The sequence below is a fragment of the Ammospiza nelsoni genome, chromosome 2 (genome assembly GCF_027579445.1).
Source record: "Ammospiza nelsoni isolate bAmmNel1 chromosome 2, bAmmNel1.pri, whole genome shotgun sequence".
Lineage (NCBI taxonomy): Eukaryota > Metazoa > Chordata > Aves > Passeriformes > Passerellidae > Ammospiza > Ammospiza nelsoni.
Genome location: NC_080634.1, coordinates 84994615 through 85017148, shown reverse-complemented (window position 1 = coordinate 85017148; position 22534 = coordinate 84994615). Strand labels below are relative to the sequence as shown.

Here is a 22534-nt window from a genome sequence, read left to right as displayed (position 1 = left end):
TACTGATTCATCTGGTGCTGAAATTATTCACTTTATTTATGAAGCTCAGCATTGAACTGTGCTCTGTGGTAGTGTCATTTTGCTACACACATCCTTTGGCCCTGACAATTCAATCAATGAGCCCCCCTACCCCAGCTCGCTCTCTCACCTGAGGTGATGCTCTGCCAGCAGCAAAGCTCCAAATGAATAAACTTCTGCTTCCCAGGAAAAATTACAGCTGAATCAATGCAGAACTGTGCTAAGGTTTAAGCAACTGCTTTTAACTCATAAAAGCACAGGCTGAGGTCTGAGCAGAGCTCAAGCACCAGTGCTGGGTGCTATCCCAGCCCTCTCCTCTGCCTCTCCTGCCTGCACAGCCATTTGTTTAAAATTCTGCTCTTCACCTGCAAGTCTGCACAGCTCTGCAGCCACCTATTGTTATTTGACATGTACTTCACAGTGGAATTGAATTGTTCCAATCAAGATTAGGTTCTGTTTCTCTATGTGGTATGCAAAGCATGTCTGCAGATAAAACTTTTATCCATTTCTCCACCTGCCTTTTCATTGTGCCCCACAACAATCACACTGACAGTCCCAGTGCTTTTTCATTCCCTTCTCTTCATGAAAAAAATGCCTCTTGCCAGGCCCTCACTCCAAACTCACTGACTGTGGCTGCTCCATCAGTGTGCCCCTTGCCCCACTGGCTCAGATCCCTTTCTGCAGCCCACATGCCATGTGGAGGAGGAAGAGGCTCAAGGTAGGAGGGTTTGCCAGTGCAGCACCAACACTTGCCTTCCTCATATCACCCATCCATGCCACTGAGCCCCTTCAGAAGGCAAAAAGGGGTAAAAAGCAAACCTCAAAGCATGAGCTGCTGGGGTAGATGGTGTTTACAATCTGTGGTGCAAACAAAGGAGCAAGCCCAAGCCTTGTTGCAGTAGAAAAAGGAGAGGAAAATAGTAGGTGAAACCTTGTCAGTACATTGACCCAGCCAAATCTGACAATTCAGGAGAAATGGGTGGGTCCACAAGCAGGGCCAAAGCCCTAGAGCAGGTCAGACAGCAAGGCTCCTCTCTGAAGCAAAAGAGGGCTGTGAGAGGATGTTACCCTGCTGGATGTGTGGGGCTGCAGTAAAGGGTCAGGAGTGAGGCCAGTCCTCACCACCAGCATCAGGCACAATCCCTTCTGCTGCTTGGCCCTTGCCAGGGCATGGACACTGCTGCAGCTGGGGGACAAGCTGCAAAGCCCTCTTTCACTCTGCAAATCTGCTGAGCTGATGTGGCCATAAGGGTGCCACAGTCAAAAAGCAAGGGTTTCCAAGCAGTGAAATTTTTATATAAAAATAATCTAAATGGCTGGGTTTTATCAATTGCATCAATTCCTTAGTGTCCAAAACATAACTGACCTTTGCTTTTAAATCTGTGTTCAATAACAGATTGATTGATTGTGAACTGATTGTGAACTTTGCAAAGTCTGTAACACGGTTCAGGGAAAAATACATTTAATTTCCCTAATAGCTGCTGACAGTCTGTGAAACAAATAGTTTTAATTATTTTCTCCTTGGTGAATTTCAGCTCTCATCATTTAATCAAAAAGTAGCACATTACCACCAATTGAGATTAAATGGAAAGACATACAGTAGGGAAAATAGGAAATTACATTAGCACTAACCAGTGACAAATATGTCCTTCTTATTGCACTCTTGTCCTGATACAGCAGAACATTTACAATGCCCTGATAAAAAAACCTTTAAAAACCCAAATGAGCATTTTAGGTTTTTCCCATTTATCCTGAGACTTAGGACTACTGAAAATGCCCATGTAGTCTCTACAATAACAAAAATATATATATTTTAAAGAGTCATTTCACTTGTTGATGAACAATATACAGATCTTACACATTGATGTAAAGTAAATGTTACTCATTTTTTTTACTGGCACTACTGATGCACTACTGAAAATAACTACAGAGCTAATCAATAGGTAATGACTGTATTTCACAAGTAATGCTCTATTCAGAGGAAAAAAATTACTGCAATTCACAAACAATTATTGACACCACGAAGCACATGAATCAATGCCCACTAGAGATCTGCACATTATTTAAAATTTCTTCAGCAATATTTGTCTTTGTTCCTTAGTCCCAGTGTAATTTTTCCTGCCTGTTATACTGTGAATATATTAAAGGTTAGTGTGAATATATTGATGACAACTAGAATAAAATGTAAAAGCTAGACTCCTGATGGATAAATCCAACTATTAGCAGTGGTGTGACTATCACCAGAGCACTGTAGCCATGGGATTCCATGCACAGCTCTTTCTTGCATAAGACATTTTTTGTCACAGAATGATCAAGACCTCACCTCTTAAAGGTCCAGCATAACTCTGCTGGAATTCATTTTCTGTCTTCCCTGTTGCTTTTTCTGCCTGCAATGGTTTACTGCTGAGAGCAAGTGGAAGGACAGGAGGTGGCCAGAGCTGGAGATGGTGTGCCTCAGGCTTATTGAAGTGTCCCAAGGAGAAGATTTATCACTGACTCTCACAGGGAACCATTGAATTCCTATTGGCCTAATTCTCTAATTATAGCCATTTGCCTTGTTTTTATTGTTATCTCTGTGTAGAGCAAGGGAAAATCATGAAACAGTCCAAAGTACAAATCTGAATTCTCATTTGTTAGCACAGGGGAGAGAAGAACACATCTGTTCTTCACTTGTATAAACAAATACCTGAGATGTACAGGGCAGTGAAGATGATTACCACTGGTTTTCACATTTTTCTTTTTGATTCACACGTGGCTTGAGACATGGCTGGTTTGCAGCCTGATATGATACTCCTTTACTTGAGGTTTTAACTGCAAATCAATTCTGCTTAGCCCAGAACAAACATCTGGTCCTTGCTTAGGAAATGAATTGAAACAACATCATGCCTGCCATCGGAGCACAGCTACTCAAACATCTGACAACAGTTACCAGCAGCACCTGATAGGAGGGACAGATTTTCAAAAGAACAAATGCCCAGCTGTGACTAGAAGCATATCTGGGTGTTTGCTTTAGTTCTGCATAAGAAAACAGCAATCATTTTTAATTACTAACATAAAATGAGGAAAAGCACTTTGGCTCTTGAAAAATCAGGGAGATTCCTCTCCTAGTCTAAATTAATATTAAAAAGAATTTACAAATATTTTCAGATGACCACAGCAGAAAAAAAGCACGCGAAACAACAAACATAACCACAAGGAGAAATACAGGGAGAAAATAGTGCTAAGTACACATCTTTACATAACATGTTTCTCTAAGGGAAAATAGATACCTGAGCCAAGTCTGTTCTTTAACTCCTTCTCTGAAAATATAAACTCATTTCCAAAGAGCTCACCCAGGGTATTTTTTTCCTTTATTCAGGCAAGTATGAGAAATCATAAAATAAAGATTGAAAATTGTCCCAGCATACACCTCATTTGCAAGTAGTAGACAGCTGCTCAATCTCATAAAGCTTACTTTTGTGTTGAAAAGGAAATAAAATCTAGACAGTACTCAGGCTGGAGCTAACTGCTGCTACATTGAATAAGTTCAAGTATAGCTATTTCAAAACTATAAACGATGAAGTAGGCTCAATGAAATGGAGATGAGAGCATAGCCCAGAATATATTCACATAATTTAAAAATAAACATTAAAAATGTATTTATGGGGTGATGAGCAGGAAAGGAGCTGCTCTTCCAAAGCTCTGAGCATACAGCCCTGCTGGGGCCTGGTTTTCCAGTTTAATTTAGAGAAAAGGTTACAGTCATCGATCTCATTCCACGAGTTGTCAGAAGAGCCAGCCCCACGTATTTCATCATTAAGAAGCCCCACTGAAGAGGAGTTTTAAGCATTTGCAATGGAGGTTAACTGAGCACTTCCCAGCTGCTCTGTAGCTCTGCCCTTTATTCTAATTCCAAAAGTATATTAGCTGGAGGGCAATTGCAGATGTTCTCATCTATAACCTATGGTGACAATAACAAACAGCAGATCTTCCAGTCTCCCAAAATATTCAGCCCTTTGCATTTTGTTAGAGTTATTACCTATCTTCCCTAAAAATTCTTGGATACTGCAGATGAGTAAGGTTAAGAGTAGAAGAATATTATTGAAAACTACTTAGTAATATCTGTTTATCTTGTAAACCTACAGTAGGTTACATTTTTGGTTAGTATATGAATAAAAAGGAAATTGCATTTTATTAACATAATTTTGTATATTAAAAATTTCTATACTTGAAAGTAAGTAATATTTTAACATGAAAATTTTCTAATCTCCACAAATTTAAGCAAAGGGACTCCAAAACATGAGAGGTACTCAGTCTCCTGAATTTTAGGTACATCTATTTTTCTGTGATAAAGGCACTAAGAAGCCATATTAATACTTGCAAAATTCTGTTAATAAATACCTACTGCCATCCAAAGTTTTACAGAAATACTAGCTGAGTGAAAACATGTAAATCCATGAAATAAAATCATATGCGCTTGCTTAACAAAAATACCTTCCACCTACCACATAAAAATAAAGATTTTTTTATTCAAGAAAGATACTTACATAAAGAAATGCCTAGTAGTACAAATGACCCAGAAATATGGTGTTTACCACAGAAACTATGGAGTGCTTAGTAATTCCTTGAAGTGGAAAAACCACATGCATCTCAGTGACATGATTCATTGACAGATATTTCCATCATAAATATAACAGAAACCCCCCAGGCCGCTGACAGCAATGAAAGGTGAGTGAGAGATTACTGAAATACAGCTAAATTGCAGGTATCTTGAGACCTATGTTTCAGTTCACCACACCATTTATTTCTTGACAGTTCAAATTTTCTGTATAATCCAAAGGATTTATTTTCAAATCTAGACAGTCATTTATATCAGGGGGAAACTTTTACTCAGTCTTTTGGAGCACTGACACATTTCAGCTCTCACAACAGATCCATGACCAGTAGTCTGCAGCAAGTCTGTTGCTCTGATTTGAAAGACCCACTCAAGAAAGATCAAGCACTCAGTTTTGACCTCCCTATAATATCACATCAGGGTTTAAATTAAAAGGGACAAAAATCAGAAAACAAATTTAAAAAATGATTTTTTTTTTTAATTTTAAAACATGTAGCTTGGCTATGTTGGTTATCTCTACAGCTCCATTTGCAATTTATCTTGGGTCCTTTTTTTTAAGAGCATGCAGAGATATTTTGATCTCATTTTCACTGAAGGCTCCTCAGGCTGATCCATAGCTGTCATCTTCCCTTTTACTTCTCTAACCAAAAGAAAGGACGAGACTGTTGGACAGTTCAACACAGCTCATGAGCAAACTGGAAGAACTACTGTCAAGAAAGGCAAGGATGGAGGTGAGTGCAAGAAATGGTGCATATTCACCAAAGGTTTTCCTAAAGATGACTTTGCTAGGTACTCAACAAGTTCAAAATCACAATGGACATTTCTTAGAAAATCTTCGCTTTTGTACTCTTATACTGGATTCATTTTTCCTTCTCAGCATGGGAGCAAACCAGGTAAACCTGGGGCAAAAAAAACCCCAGGATTTTAAATACAAAAAGGATTCAGAAGCAACAATTGAGCTTGGGACATCTCTGATCTAATTTTGCAGACAACCTATCAGCTGGTCTTCTCCAAAACCTATTTCTACTCCATCATAAAAACAACACTCTTCTTATAGCTGCCACACTGTGGAAGCCATTCCCAGATAGAAACAAGTTTCTTCTTTTTGCTTATTTCTTTCTCAGTTTCTCAAAGTAAATACATATCCACTTTACTTTCATTCATTCCTATCTTGAGTAAATTTTTTACCTAAAAGCTTTCTTACTCCTGTTTGATTAGAGACTATTACTAGATATTTTGATATAAATTGACAATAAAAAGAAGGAAAAAATTTCCAAGAGTTTCTACAGAGTCAAACTGATTCCAGCTCACCAAAGGTGTGTTGTCTTTATGGTAAGAGTGACAGTGCTGGTGCCAGCCTTGAGCAGGATGGTACCTGCTCACATCTATAAAGCCTAATGACTGCAAATTCTTTCTTTCCAACCAGGAGAGTATGTGACAGATTGTACATCAAGTGTACAAGAGCTGCTTCTGAGCACTGGAGGTACTTTATAATTCCCTTGCCTCCTCTGCATAAACCACTGTGTAGATGACAAATCCAGGTAACTGAGTACAAATGCATTTCATATTTTATCACTTTTTCAAAAAGCTGGAAATAATGACACCAGCAATCTGCCTTTAACCTAGAACTATAACAAATGGGTCAAAGCTCTCATGGGAGAAGTTGTACAGCCAAGATATTAGGTTTTAGATATATTTTGCAGTGAAAATAGTGCCTGAGGCTTTCCTTACAATAAGGAGAAAAAAAACCCACTAAAATGAAAACTGAGAATTAGGTGTATATAAAATAATATTAACGGGGTAATTAAAAAAAAAGACAATTGCAAAATGCCCTGCTTCCTTTCTTTCAGATCTTCCTGAATGGATTTCAAGCAACATCAGCTGAACATAGTAATATAAACATTTGAAGTACTTACTACCTCTGGAGATTTGCAGGCTCTCTAAAGAGATTAGGGTTCAGTGTATCTGTGCCAGCCTTAATCCACTTCCCGAGATAACAGGCATATAAAATAGGACACATGCTGCACAACCTAAACCAGGCAAGAAAAATAAAAGGCCAGCCCCAGATCAAGGAGAACCTCTAAGGAGCAGGATCAGACATGTCTTACACGCTTTACAAAAGAACAGAACTCCACACAGAGGATATGAAATCAAATCAGATAATCCTTGGTAGAAGAATATGCAGTAAGATTCAGACTTGGATGCTTTTGTGTTCAGATCTTATTTACTTCTTTAGCAGGTTCTGATCAGCTACACTTGTATAAAGCCACCGATGGCGCACCACAAACTTCATGGTGATGGAAGTCATCATTTCATGTGCAAAGGAAAATGGGGACCTAAGCTCTTGTTACTGGTTGTGATGCATGAGAGTTGTGATAACTGAACTCCTCTCTGAAAAAACTACCAGGCTACATTCACAGCTTGGGCAGTCATAAAAACAGCCTTTGTAACTGGACTATGTACAGCCCTGACAGAAAAAACAAGTATACAGCTCCACAGTGTCCTTCCTACATCATTTTTAGAATAATAGTTTGGGTTGGAAGGGATCTTAAAGATCACCTACTTCCAACACAACTTCCATGGGCCAGGACACCTTCCACTATGCCTGGTTGCTCAGAGCACCATTCAGCCTGGCCTTGAACACTTCCAGGAATGGGGCATCCACAGCCTCTCTGGGCAACTTGTTCCAGCACATCACCACCCTCACAGCAAAGAATTTTTTCCAAACATCCGATCTAACTGTACTCTTTCAGCTTGAAACCATTTCCCCTTGTCCTGTCACTACATGTCCTTGTAAAAAAAAGTCTCTGTCTGTCTTTCTTGTAAGCTTGCCTCCGATACTGGAATGCCAGAGCTAGGTCACCACAAAGATTTCTCTTTTCCAGGCTGAACTATCCTAACTGTCTTTGCCTTTCCTTGTAGGAGACATGCTCCATCCATTTAATCCTCCTGGTGTCCCTCCTCTGAGCTTGCTCCAACAGCTCAATGCACTTCCTGTGCTGGGGAGCCCAGAGCTGGATGCAGCACCCCAGGTGGGAGGAACCCAAATATACTAACAGTCTGTATAAGCTTATTTTCAACACTCTGAGCTCCAAAAACAACAAGACAGCTTTTCTCTTTCTACATTTTTAATCATCTTAGGATAGTGTATGACAAGTGACAGACTGTAGAAGACTGAATTTTGCATCTTAAGCTTGGCAGGCAATAATACTGAGTAAGTCTCTTCCTGAGACATAGCCAGCCTCAGCAAACTGCTGCTGGCTGCAGGGCTGTGACATGGCTGGGCTGGGGCTCACAGTGCCTCTTGCAGCAAAGCCCTGGGAAAACAGGCCTGCCAGGGCACCAACTCTGGCCCCTGCTATTGATTCAAAAGATAACAGATAAACTAAATTGAGTAAAATATTGGAAGTTAAGCTTGTAAGTTGGTAGTGGCTAGCTCCAAGATTAGATGACCAACTAGGAGACATGAGGAGCAACTCAGTTTTTCAGACTGTGCCGGAGCCTAGGACCAGCAGCAGCACCTCCTTCCCATTTCAGTGACAGAAAAGTAGGTCAGCACAATGGGCCAAATAAATACCACTATAAATCCCATCTCTGATAAGCTGTCCAAGTTTGTTCTTGTTTTATTGCACATTGCTCTGGTTTCATCCAAATCCTCTTCTGCATTTGTTCTACATCTCCTGCAGAGTGCCTGGTCTGTGGCAATGTAACTCTGTGGTTACTTCCCCTTTCCCCAGCACTGAGATGGCACCACACAGATGTAGTCAATTTTCCCTGAAGAGACTCACAGACACAATTTAAACAGAATAATATTTAAATATGTAATAATGTCCACAAACCACTAGCTCTTGAGAGATTGAATTAATGGTGTGTTTGTGCCACATCTAAGATCAGGTTCCTTCTAGAAAAAATGGGGACTAGAGGCACTAAACCAAAGTCTCTTCTTGTGTTTACCTGTTAAAATCCACCAAATCCCAAGTATTTAGCTCAGAACATAATGGGAACAAAAAGAACCTCTACATCACATAGTACCTCAGTAGTCTTTCTACAATGCAACACAGAAGTTTGCGGCTTGCAATCATAATCATTATAGTCATTACCAAAGCCAGAGCTATTCATGTGACTTCTGAACTAAAAGTTTTCATAGCTCACAAATTGGGTGCCAGATGATCCTATTTTATTTTTAAAAGTGTGTTTACTGTTTGCCGTTCATCCTCAAAGAGGAGATGGTGTTTGCTTCCCATGGCTCTCCCTTGTTACAAACATTAGGCTATTACAAGTATCACAGGGAGTACACACAACTGTTGTGTTGCATTACACATAACTACCCATGTAAATGCATGGCGATATCTGTGTGATAAACTGTGGAGGCACACCATGAATTGTAAACACTTATGAGAAATGCATTTCATAAGTAACTGGGATTTCCTCACCCAGGGCTGCTGTAGTGAAGGCACACAATAGATTATAAGCATATATGAGAAAGACATTTCATAAGTAACTGGGATTTCCTCATCTCTAGCTGCCCACGAGCATATTTCCCACTTATACGGGAAATGGTCTAACAGCTGAGAGCTGCCATGTGCAAAACCAGATTGATAGCAGATTACTCGTGCTCCAGATCTAAGAACAAACCTTTACAGTTCCTATTCTCTCCTCTGCACATCCAAAATCCTACCACCTTCAGTTTGTTAAAAAAAAAAAAAAAAAAAAACCACCAACAAACAAAAACAAAAAAACACCCTAGAAAATTAACATTATTCACCTTTGGAAAGTATTCATCTTGAACAGCTTTATACAGCACAGACATCTACAGGTGAACTAGTCACCAGAGGAGCCCTTTGTCATTCACAGGGATAAACTGCCACTTGAAGGACTTAATTCAGTTGTCCAGCTGTAGATATTTATCTTAGGATAAGGCAGGTCCTGTAGCAGTGACCATGAGGAAACCACACCTCTGATGCTGGCATTTATATTGCAGAGATTTATGAACCAGGAGACCTGTCAGAGGTGACTTCCAGGCATAAATGCCATAGACCTCCAAAAAGGGGATTTTTTTCTGCTTCTTGGTAGAACATGATATTTTATGTCAGCCTTTGAAAACTCAGGAAAACGACCAAAAATTGTGTCTGTGTGGTTCATGGAAGAATTTCCTTATTTCACACTGGAACGTTTTTCAGTCTCCTTCAATGACTGCTAACTTACAGACTGTCATATTCAAAGAGCAGGAAAGGAGGACCTGCAGATCTCCAACATCTCCTAAAATTATATTTCTGTAGTGGATAGGGTCTTTAGGTAATAGGACTCTTCAATACAAATTTATTTTTTAGGGACACATAACTCACAAATAGCAAAGCAATGAGGAATTTAGATAGACCATATACATATATATATATGATTATGTAAATATATTAATATATATATAAAATATACCTGAATATGCACTCCCCACTTACTCTTCTGCATATTTTTATTTTAATTCCAAACTGCTTCTCACTCATAAGCTAATTTGGAGAGTTTTCCAAGGGAAGCCAGTGCTCTTTCTCCTTAACTCTGTTTTCCAACTCATTCACATTGAAGACAGAAATTGCCTGCAACTCCTGTTCCTACCCTTGCTGAATGGGTCATTTCACTGAGGCTGGGGTTGCATTCTCTCTCTTTTGTTCTTTCTCTGAGAGACAGACTGAAGAGAAAGAGTAGTGGCTGCCAGTGGGTTCAAGTTTCCAAGTAGAGTTATACTCCATGATAATTTTAAGCACATAGTGATTGACTTAGTACTTCTCTGATGCATGAGGAAGAATTACAGTAGTGTGATATTATAACCCATAATTTAAAAGATTGTGCTAATGTTCCAGTGGAAATTTCAAGATTCTCTAATTTCCCAATCTTTCAGGCTCTTTTTTGAGACCTTTACTTCAGAGACATCAAGGAGACTTTCTTTTAAACTGAGAGGAATCAGTCCAGAGTCCCTGATATGTGTTTGAGCCACAGGAAAATTATCCTCCTTTTTTGTGTTTTTTCCATTTTCATCAAGTCTGACTGGCAATAGATTACCACACAAAGGTATTAATCAAATACTTAGGAAAGTACTGCAAGGAATAGATTGATGGATGGAAAATGTCTTTCCTAACTAACTCTGTGGTTTCTGAATATGAAACCAGTTACAGATTACAGGATGATAGGTTCTGATGTGCTAACAGTGGTTAGGCTCATATATTTTCACAATTTCTTAACTGTTTACTTACTCTCACCCCAGTAAAGCAATGGAGGGACTATTTTTCCCACTCTTTTGGATACAAATTTAAATGCTTTCATATAAATAATCTTCCTGGGCTGTCAGGTTAAATCAGCAATCCTCTAACACACCAGAGTTAAGGATAAACCCTCTCTTACACAGTAAGACACACAGCTTCTGACATTTCAGTTGCGTACTGAAATGTCCAAAACAATTTCACACAGTGCAAGCATGGGTTTTCACATAGTGCACAGTGTGGTTCTAACCTGTCTTCCTTTAGATCATTTCCTGGGCTAAAAAGGGTGAATCCTGTAGGCGATATTAGACATAAAGACAGTTTTCCTGAACAATTTTGAGAGAGGGAAAACGATATTCCCATTTCACACTGTGAGAAGGGAAAAGAAAAAGAAAAGAAAGGATGCTTATTTTAATTAAACAACTAAAACTGCAGGACAGGATGTGAGATGTATCTCTGTGCACACTACCTCATTTTTTGCTTGCTCCATGCCTGTATTTCAGCCTGTTCCAACTGGCACCCTTCAAGAGGAAGCTTGGGTGTGGTTTGGGGATAAATCACAGCAGCAGCTGCTCCACATAAGTTATAAACAAGAACTTCAACATCCTTGACTCCCTGTGATGAACTGTGACATAATCCCACCCATTTTGTGCTGTCCTCTACAGCAATCTATACACTCCTTTGTGTCCCATACACTGGGGCAAGCAACACAAATCCTTCATTTGCCTGCCATCAAAACATCTTGTCACAACTCTCAGCGTGTCCCTTCAAATAAATATTTTAACCACTTAGAGCTAAGAAAATATGCAGAAAAATAATGATATCTTGGGATGTAGGGGGCCACAGGTTCAGTGGAGACGAGGGTGCAATGCTATTTATGTGTGCACTGAGGGCCAGCCTGCATTAGAGGGTCTGATCTGACTTGGAGCACCACACAGGGCTCTGTGTTCAGAGGGCTCTGTGCTCACAGTTACAATAAATAAAGCAGCCAAGCTCCATCCACATACCCCCATAACAGGCAGGATCTTGGACACTTAACCAAGTCCAGGAGATCATATACAAGAATAAAACCCAGATCATCAGGATTTGGGAATTAAACAGTGGATTATTTACTAGCCTTCTCAGGATGGTTCCCTCATCTTTCCCTCTAGAATCATTCTATGGCTGTACAAATAATAAAATACTTAATAGATAGAAAAAGATACCTATGGCTCTGAAAGCTTAAATCCCTGTACCAATGTGTAAAAATGGTATCTGCTGAAAGACCAGTGTTACTCGATTCAAGCAGACTGTTTTCTTCTCTATGTTTTTGACCAGAAAAACCTTTTGTAAAAATTAACTGCAAATTATACGTTTCTGCAAGTTTTCATTTTTGTGAGAAAGGCCCAGATTAGCTTTATGTGAGGACCACACACTCTCATGCACAGAAAATGTTGATGCTGATGAATTGCTGCTTTCAGCTGTGGGATTTAATTACTCTCATTCTCTTACAGCTGGTGTTATTGTGCGGTGATGTGTTTGTCTTCTGACACCTGGGGGGTAGGATGAAATAAATTTACTATATTCACAGTGCCAAAGGGACAGTTTGAATAAGAAATGCTGCAATAAGACCTGCATGACTATGTCCTCTGGCATGAATGATGAATCCAGGTCCTTTAGATCTTGTTTTCTAGACTTGCTTACTGACTGGAAGCATTTTTTAAAAAATGTTATAGGAAAATCGCACTAATGTTAAGCCTATTTTGACAAGATGAAGGGAAAGAATTAGTTTATACTGACTGATATCTATCTAGCACATGTTCCTGAAGCCTTTCCCTTCATTTTTAAAGGCTGGCAGGGTCACTAATCCTACTCATTTTCAGTTTGTCAGTCAATAATCACTTATCTGGCACTATGTCTTTGGAAATGACAGCTGAGACAGGATCTGATGCAAAGCCTTCCTTCCACAATGCCTCCCTAAATACCAATCTGAGCTGGCTGAAAGGACCAAATACTCTATATCTGGTAATGACATGTTCACCAAGCTTGTCATAAACAAGGTTTTGGGAATTTTACAACACTGCTATCCGTCAAATGTCTCTAGTTTGATGCCACAATGAAGTTATACAAAGCAGAACAGTCCCTGTTATCGGACATTAATGAGAGTCAACTTTTTTGGTTTGCTCTAGGCATTTTAATTGTATCACAAGCAGAGACCATCTGGTTTAAGAATGAATATTCAGGATCTGCTGCAGATGCAGAAATACTTGGGAAGGAAATGGTACTTCCTGGTTTCCAGCCTGCACGGTACCCAATGCTAAAGCTGGTGTGTTGCACACTTAGCTAAACTGCATTTTGATGCTCAATGAATGACTTTTCAAGTTATTACTATCTCATTAATTAGTTAGTGTTTATTAGTTAGTGTTTATTAGTTTGGACTTTATCTCTTCAAAAAGAAGATGAATTTATGTTAAAAATTACTAAAGGATGACATACTTCATTGCATTCTACAGAAGACTCTGTCAGCTCATCAGGCTCTACTTACCAAAAAATCATAGGGATAGAAATATATTTTTTTGAGTAATAGACATAATTTGTCTCTTGTGTGACAGGTCCAGTCCATGTGTATGAAAAATACAGAGAAAACATTTGAAAAGTGTAAATTTAGAGTACCACAGCAGACAATAACTTTTCTGAGAAAGAATTGAGCTGAGAAAGAATGAAAATGTTACTTGTAAAGGGCAGCACCAATTTCACAAACTTTATGACTGTCACCAGAACCTTTAGTTTGTTCTATATCTTATTTCTACAGCAATGCCTTTCACTGTAACCTGTGGGGACAAAAAAAACCACCAAACTGATTTGGCCAAGACTTTTCTGAGCCATATATAAAGTCTAGAAGATCATGCTTTGCAATTTTAAGAAAACCAAGCTGCTAATACTTTGAGTAACTTATGCATATGTATCATGGCCTATTTACAAGACTGCAAGTCTATTCATTTAAGTACCTAAATATCTTGAGGCAGCTCCAAGGCGGATGTTGAGCTGACAGCCTTGTCTGCCACACTTTTGAGCTGCCTCCAACATGAGCAGCCCAGGGAAGGTGGGGGCCAGGCTGCAATCCCTAAGAGGTATTTGACTTGAACATGACTGGCACCAGCGCTGGCAGAAATGCATTGAAAAGTGGTGGGGGCTCTGGCAGTTTGTTGGGAATTAAATCAAACAAGATGCTGACTCTCTCCTGAGGGAATGCGATGTGATGTATTTCCTCACTGCAGCTCTCTGGGCTGGGCTGGCTCTCAAGAGTGCCATGTTGAAGTGAGTGAAGCAATTTCCAGCACACATTTAGAACCCACTCTGGAAAACTTCAGGGTGACAATAGTTAGTTAAGTCAATATGATGAAAGAGCTACCACCTCATTTTCACTGCATTACTTCTATAATCCTAGAAGGAAGATTCATATAAGTGCTCAGGAACAAAATTCCAGGGGAGAATAAAATCCATACTACCAACAATCAGCTAATATTACCAGAAAACTGAATTTTCTGGTATTTTCTTTCTTACTTTTCTTGGGGAAAATTTACCCTAATGCACGAGACCAACACAAGTCTCACTCAGGCTTGAATGTTGAATACTACAGCCCTCAGTAGAGCACTGTTAAAATTGCCAGGCAGGCTTTCAATGTGAGCTTGCTGTGGAGCTAAACATCTCCTTGTGATGCCAATCAGGGTGCTCCTCTGGGCTGAAGTGCTCCCAAACACACAGATATATCCTAAGCAATAAGCAAAGAGTAGATCTTGGAGCTCAGAGGTAAAAGGGAGAATGGGAAAAGAGAAAATAAAAATTTCCCTCTCCTCTGGGTTTTGGGAAAAACACATTGAGTGTTAGACAAAAATGTGAAAATCTCAACCTCAATAACTGAAGCATTCAGATATCCAGAGTTGAGGTTATTCTGGCTCAGAAAGCAATTGATACATTTGCTTTCCAGGCAGTAAGGGCATTGCTCTTCCATACAGATCAGTATGTCTGTCTGTCACCTATTTCAAGGCAGAACTTCTTTTGAGCAGTATCACATCCAAAGAAGAAAGAAATGATCAGGAACTGTCAGTGGCAGGGCTGTTAGAGTTGTAAGCATGGGAATCCCTCTTGTGATAAATCATTTTAAATGTTCAATAACATCCAATTCAATGTCTAAACATCACCAGTATAATACAAAAGTGTCTCCTGGGCACGTCAATAAAACTGGGAGGGATTGAGAACTGCAAAAAACAAGAGACTTGAAACTCACTCTCAGATGCAAGAATTTTTTCTCTCCAGAAGAAATTCTAAGCACAACCTAAAAATCTACATGAAACTTTTATATTAGGAAGGTGAAGTGAGTCCAATGAAAAAACACTGCCACTCAAGACTGATATTTAAAATGGCAATCACAAGAGGGAAAACAGGTTTAATGGACATGGTTTGGCAAAGCTGCAGTCTGCTTCTTTAAGAATGCATTACAGATTATGAGCATTCTTATTACAATTTTATTGCAATATTCAAGGTGCATTCACAAGAATCTATGTTTTTTTAAATATGGGTTTATTTGTTTGCATCTTATTTTACAGTCACTCTTCCAGCCTCCAGTTCATTTCTAAAATGAAAGCAACTGATATTTCCATATCAAAGTTTAAAATTAATTTGCTTTGTGGGACATGCTCCTTGATGTAAAATACTTCATTTTAATTAGGACATTTAATTTTCTCTAATGGAATCAGGTTCCATTTACTTAATCCAAAACTACTTTCTGAAAGAGCTATAAGCAGTACATTCTCTCAGCACAAGCCCTTCAAAGGCCTGTGTGCATGAGGAGATTTCACCTACACAGCTAAACTGATTTCAGTTTAATCTACTTACACCCCTACAAAACATTGCCCATAACTGTGTCTGCCCCACTTCTGGATCCATTTTATTAAACAACTTTTTGTTTCCTAGTGCAGATCAGGATTGGATAATAAAAAATCAAGTACCATTACAAGTATGTGTTAGAGTGAAAAAGCTAATTAAAAATTGTCCCACCTCACTGAGCACAAGTGTCTGGACCTCACATCCTGGAGCACAGCCACCTCCCACTGCCACTTTTGTACAGCTTTCTTCTTCCCTTTGCCCTCCTCTCTGTAACGTGTTGTGTACATGTAGACCATGCCAGATCATGTCTGCTTCTCTTTAAGAGAATGAACAAGTCATTTCTGAAGAACACTTTGCATATTCTGGCTCCATGTAAGGGTGATGTCCTGCCCCCGTTCCAGCCCAGAAGCACGTGGATAGATCAGAGCAGAGATTACCAGTGCACAGGCAAGGACTGTGAAAGGCATTCCCTTTCCCTACTGTGGCAGCTTGCTTCCTCCATTTAAAAAAAATGTTTGTTTGCTGGAAAGCCTGTCCTTATTGATTTTGTACATCTCATCAGCACAGAGAAATGAAATAAATACCTTACACTATTATAAACTCTGAAACACTTTCAGCTCCAGGCCGACTGCAGATTTCACAATGCAGGAGCACAGCAACAAAATTATTTTAAAAAGGAATACCTTGAAAAATAGCCAGGCTGTCATCCATTTGACCACTTTAACAACCCAAAAGACATGCTGGTAGAGCTCAGTATTCACTACTCCAGGGTCTACTACATTAGCAGTCACATGGCTTCCATTTGCAGTCAGAAGATGCTGTAGTCGATAGGTAAATAACACGAGGGCAAGTTTGCTTTGGGCATAGGCTCCATGGGGTGAATACGAACATCTGTACACAGGAGAGAAACACAGAGGGAGATGCATGTAAAAATAACCAGAAGGAGAAAAGAATTGCACAAACATCAAATGTACCACATTTTGCAATATCCAGATATACACTGAGTCGTCAGAAGAAAGAGCTTATCACTGGCAGGCGTGTTGTTTACTCAAGTTCTGGTGATTATTCCATCAGACACAAGTCTTATTTATAGCAGGGAAAATACTAAAATAAAATTACACAATACCTGCCAGAATCTCTCTGTCAAACTCTTTAAACCAGAAATGCTGAGGCATAAATCTCTAGGCTATCATCACCTGGAGGCCCTTAAACTTCTCTCCCCTCTTTCACTCTGCTCTTTCCAAACATACACACCCCATTCCCTGTTAAATCCATGACTGATCATACTACTTCTTGTTGCTATTATTATTTTTACTTCATCAGAACCTACTAGTTGAAGGCTCCTGTGTTGGGAGCAGTACAGATGAGTGAGGCACTCATTGCAGCTGCCCTGGTCACACACCAGATTGTGCACAGCTAAGAGATGGATAGAAAGATAGAGCAAGGAGAGCAGCTGCAAGTGTAACCATAGTTTACAGGCCTTATATAGCTTTGAAGCAGAGATGGCTGACAGGGTCTGTGCCAAAGAGGTATGACAAAGGCACACAAATTCCAGGAGTTACAGTAAAATATTACCTGTTGAGACTCCTGTGCATCTCTCTCATCTGGATGTCAAATGTGCCTTTCTTTCAAGTCAAGCTCTCTAGGAACTGCTGAGCTGAGTTTCATTGCATGCACGCAATGAAAGTACTATTTTTTTCTTTTTTTTTTTTTTTAATAAGCAGGCTATTTTCAGGCAAATTAGCAGGCATGTCACTTAAAATGCTCTTCCTGACTGAGACCTCAGCACCACTTCCACAAATTTCTATGCCATAACAATTTACTCCTGTAATTACCCCAGCCTCTCATCTAACCTTTTTTGTGCTAAGCAGAACCAAAGGGAAATGGTGGCATTACAGACAGCTCAGAGGCAAAGCAGGCAGGAGCCTAAAGCACCAGGCTCCTGGGAGCAGTGGAACCACTCCAGCCCATCTGCTTTGGCTCTGCTAAAGCCTGGGGAAGTGGTGCTGCAGCTGTTCCCCATGTGGAATCAGGGGTTAGGTCCATGCAGCAGCAGAACCTTAACCTGTTGGTGAAAGGTGAGAGGCACCCACCCAGGAACAGAACTCTCTTTCCTCATTCCTTCCTTTCCCCCAGATGTTGTCCTATCTCTGTGGTGGCCACAGCTACAGCTCCATCCTCTACACCTTCACCCTAAATGCAAGAAATGTCCACACTAGGGATGCCCTTACTCTGCAGGAAAGCCTGCCTGTGATTTCTGTGGCCGTTACTACCTGCAAGATTTTTTTTTATTTTGAATGAATAGCAAACATATGAATTCATTTTGTTATCTTATTCTTGTTGAAGATCATATTTATAATATCCTGTGCACTTCATCACAGAAAGCCCTGGGTGTTAAGAATCAGGCTGACTCTCTACAGAGGTATAAGGCTACTGAAGCAATTTTACTGTCCATGTTATCTGCAAGAACTCAGAAACTTGGAGACACCACAGTAAATAATACAGCTTAGCCACAGGAAGGAAAAGACAACAACAGACAACAACACTGAGCCTCCAGTGCATATCTTTTTTTTTTTCCTGTCTTTTTTTATGTACAAGCAAATCACAAGCAGTCTACAAAACCATGGTATGAATTGAGGACCAAAAAGGACAGCTGATCACAGGTGGCCCTTGCACCAACCAGCTGCCTCAGCTGTACCGTGCTGCATAACATATCTTCATTATCATAAGGATTTCACCTGCACCTTTGGGCAAAATGGGCTATTTAAAGAGTAAAGAACAATCACTGCATGAATATGAAAGTGACTTGGTATTAGTCAGGAAATTGCAGTTACATTTTAAATTCAGTAACGTCCATGCTCTGATCTGAGACGCTCAAAATGTCACCTTATGCTTCATGCATATTCCAACCCCTTTAACTTGAAGGACCAGATCCTCAGCTGCTACAAGCTTCTCCTGTGCACAGCCACGTGGGGCAGAGCTCACACTACCCATGGGAAGCAGCCTTCATCCCGAGCCGCCTCCGGCAGCCAGCTGGCAGCTGCCCCTGGCACTGCTCCACCAGCGCCACCATTCCCCACTGAACGCAAGCTGGGGCACGGGACGGGCTCCCGAGCTGAACCAGAGCCATCGTGTCTGGCAAGGGGCTCACAGGGAAGCAGAGCTGGGGACTACTCTGACTTGTTCTGCCTGGGTCTATTTGGGCCTTTGGTAATCTTCAGATGCCAGGCAGGAGGATGCTGAATGCTCCCCATGACTCCCCATTCCCACATTTTCTGTGAGCGCTGTTTTGACTTACCTTGTGGCAATGAAGCATGAACTACAAGGGCTGGATCCTCCAAAGAGTTATATTTTGCATAGGTATGTATGTCAGAGAAACATGAGTGCTGAGAAGATATAAAAGCTACCCAATCAATGAGGAAGCCTTTTATATCACAGTGCAGAGATGCAAATGATCTGCAAGGCAGCCAGGAATCAGACTTCAATAAAATAATATAGATATGAAGAATATAAAACTAGATACACAGAGCAAAAACTTTTGGCAGAGGCCCTGCAACGATTAGCTTTTCTCTTCCCAATTTCTGTGTGTTTTTTGCTTTCCAGGAATCTAACACCAATGGACTGCATAAGACAGAGGAATAACACAACACAGAACTGCTGAGGATTTCTGTTGAACAACTGTTTTTTGTCAGACCCCATTTTATTAGAATCACATTGTTTAAATGCCACATTGAAAAAATAAATCAACACTAGTTATTTGACTTCATTACATCCAGTGTTGACTTCATGTATCAGAAAAATAGGCACCTGAACTTACACCACAATTCTGTCTCCTAAGTACACACCTGTAGAATCACAGAAGGCTTTGGGTTGGAAGTTTAAAGATCACCTAATTCCTCTAACCTACCATAGAAGAGACATCTTTCCACTTGACAAGATCTCTCAAAGTCCCGTCCAGCCTGGCTTTGAATGGATGGGGCATCCACACTGTCTCTGGACAACCCATTTCTGTGCCTCACCATCCCCATCATAAAAATTTCTTTCTTTTGTCCAGTCTAAATCTACCCTGTTTTAGTTTAAAACCATAAAATGTATTGCTCTTGCACATGGAATTATCTGGCTTTAAAGCCTATGCATCTAAATCTAGCCTCTCCTGGCACTTTATGCTCTGTATTTACAATGAATAAAAATATAATTGCATACTAAGTAAAATAATATTGATGTAATGAATTTCCATATTTTCTGAAGGTTCACAAGTGCACAACTCACTAAATGAAAAGTACAAAAGGAGTTAAGGCAGGCAGAATTTAATTTGCTGCTTTGAAATTTCTCCAAGAGAGCAGCAATATACAAAACCTTATTCTTTCTTTAAAAATAATCTTTTATGGATTTTATACGGATGAATAAAGGGTCAAGTTAAAGCAGGTTCTGCATTTTGTATCCAAATACTCTTTTAGCAAAATTCTTACTTCTGGCTTAAGATTTTTGCAATATAAGCTACAGGTTTGACTTACTACTGTAAAAATTCAGGAGGAGAAAAGGAAGGGATTGTTTTGATTTTTTGCAAGAAGAAAATAAGTAGGTATTCCATTCTAGAGTGAGTGCCTTGAGGTTTGCTGATTATTTTTTTTCTTCTTTTTTTTTATTTTTTTCTTTTTTCCACCAGAAGCTGATTAGCTGATTTTTGCTACTTATCTCTATGGTGCTGTCTCCAGAAGCAGTCTCCCTATGGAATGTATTTTCAAAAAGTAATGAGAAGCCAAATTTCAAACTGGAGCCTGCAGTGGCTAATTAGGTGTTTAAATATGGACTCAGCTGCTATCCCAGTTTGAAAACTGAAATAATGTTTAGCACATCTCTTGGCAGTCTTACTTGTTTCTCCTCAGGCTGGCTTCAGTTTTCTACAGAGGTCTCCCGCTTAAATCAGATGATCCCATGTTTAGTAAAGAGCATTAAGTGAGGTCAGGGGGAAGCTGTGGTGCCCAGCAGAGATCACTCCCTTCACCCTCCTGTGCACGGGGCTCTCTCGCTGCTCTCAGCTTTGCCACCCTCACTGAGGGCTCCTTTCACGTTGTGCACACACCTAACAGACATCATGGGCTCACGGACAGCACCCTGTGCCCCACCACAGCTTTCAGCAAAAGGCTCAGAGGACCTGTGACCATCCTGGCTGGCACACAGATCAGTTCAACCCAGCCAGTGCTAGCCCTGAAGGTTTCCTGATGTGAACCTTTCACAATTGTCTTGCACATCATTCTCCTCTCACCCATCAGCGCTCCCCAGTTCCCTGGGTGTTAATTTACCTGCAGGGCAGAGTGCACCAGGATCAAACTGCAGAGAGCCCAGCTGCTATGTGCTCCATTAAAAGACAAGTGATGCAAAACGTGGCTGCCATGCTGGGCTTTTTAATGAAAGGCCACACAAAATTTCAATATGTGCCTTAGGATGAATCAGGAAATTAGGCAAAACATAGGCTGTATTAAAATGACTAAAGCTTCCTAATGATTTATGTATTAATCTTGCAATACATCATCACCATTGCTTAGTCAAGACTATAAAAGTCTATTATTAAACACTCATGAAGCTTTCACAGTCTTAGATTTTCTTTCTTCAGGGAATGCAGCACAAGATTTTTCAAGTTTTAATAGATTTTGCAGCTTATTTTGAAGCAGCCAGAGAAAATATTGGAAAATAAACATATCTTTACTGTTATATTAAACAGTTTCTTTATCTTCTCTTATGAAAAAGCTTGAATCCTAAGTATTGTTTATTAGATTAAAGCAGGCTTCCTGGCAGTACTACATATACTTATCCTGTGAACACATTTTCTGAGTCTCATTAATTGTGATTTTTCTCTCAATAAAAACCAACCAACCAATAAACAAAAAACACACACACAAAAAAAAAAAAAAAACCACAAAAAAAACCCCAAAAACCCACCAAACAGAAATCTCAAATCTAAGGTATTAACTTATCTACTCTTGAGATGTTGCTGCAGTTATGTTTTGCTCAGCAGCTGTCCTGTTACCAACGACTACTATTAGGCTATTGCACAGTCACTCATCTCATGTACATGACTGGACACTTTGTGTGACCCTGAGCAACTCCTCGTGTACTTCTTCATGTACATTTCTTCAATGTATGTGATGTATAACCTTAAAAAATCAATTTTGACAGTATACACACAACAGTTAAGATGGCTGAAGCAGAAAGCTTGAGTGAATAAGGAATGCAGTGTTAGGGACTCCCGAAGAGCCCTCACAACCCTGTGATGAACTTGTTCAAAAGGAAGGCCACCAGAACAATACATGAAATTAGTGGTTCTACATGAGGTAAAAAGCAAATCCTTCATGTCCTAATTTGTGGCATGGGGGTTACTTAAGTGGTCAAAGGCCAGTGGCAGACCAATCCATCTTGCCTTTCATTCCTCTTCCTGCAGTGAGCTCTTCAGTTCCACATGTTGCTCACACACAACTCTGGACAAAGCCAGGCTTTGGCTGGCATCTTTCAATTGTAGGAAAATAACATTTTTCTTCCTAAAATTAGAATATAAGCATAAAAGCCCAGAGCTGGGAAATGCTCTCTGTCTCTCTCTAACAGGTAAAATGCTGGTGATGGTCTCAATAACTGATATTTCAGCAGATCAGTGACTCCTGCCTTGTGCTTAATCCTCAATGCAGTAGAAGCCACAAGCTGGAAGCTGGGTGGTGTTTTGGTTTTTGTTTCTTTTTAAAAGCCATGCTTCCCAGCTTCAGCACTTCACTGTATAAATACATAGCTTTCAGTGACTAGCCCCTTCTAATAG

The 22534-nt window shown here is 39.9% G+C and overlaps 1 protein-coding gene across 1 annotated transcript in view; it reads right to left on the bottom strand.

Annotated features, from left to right (window-relative positions):
• Positions 1-22534, bottom strand: part of DHRSX (dehydrogenase/reductase X-linked) — a 161450-nt gene that overhangs the window by 13202 nt on the left and 125714 nt on the right. Inside the window, exon 6 of the mRNA XM_059494079.1 lies at positions 16413-16620. Coding sequence (XP_059350062.1) covers positions 16413-16620 — 208 coding nt within the window. The remainder of the gene's footprint in view (positions 1-16412; positions 16621-22534) is intronic.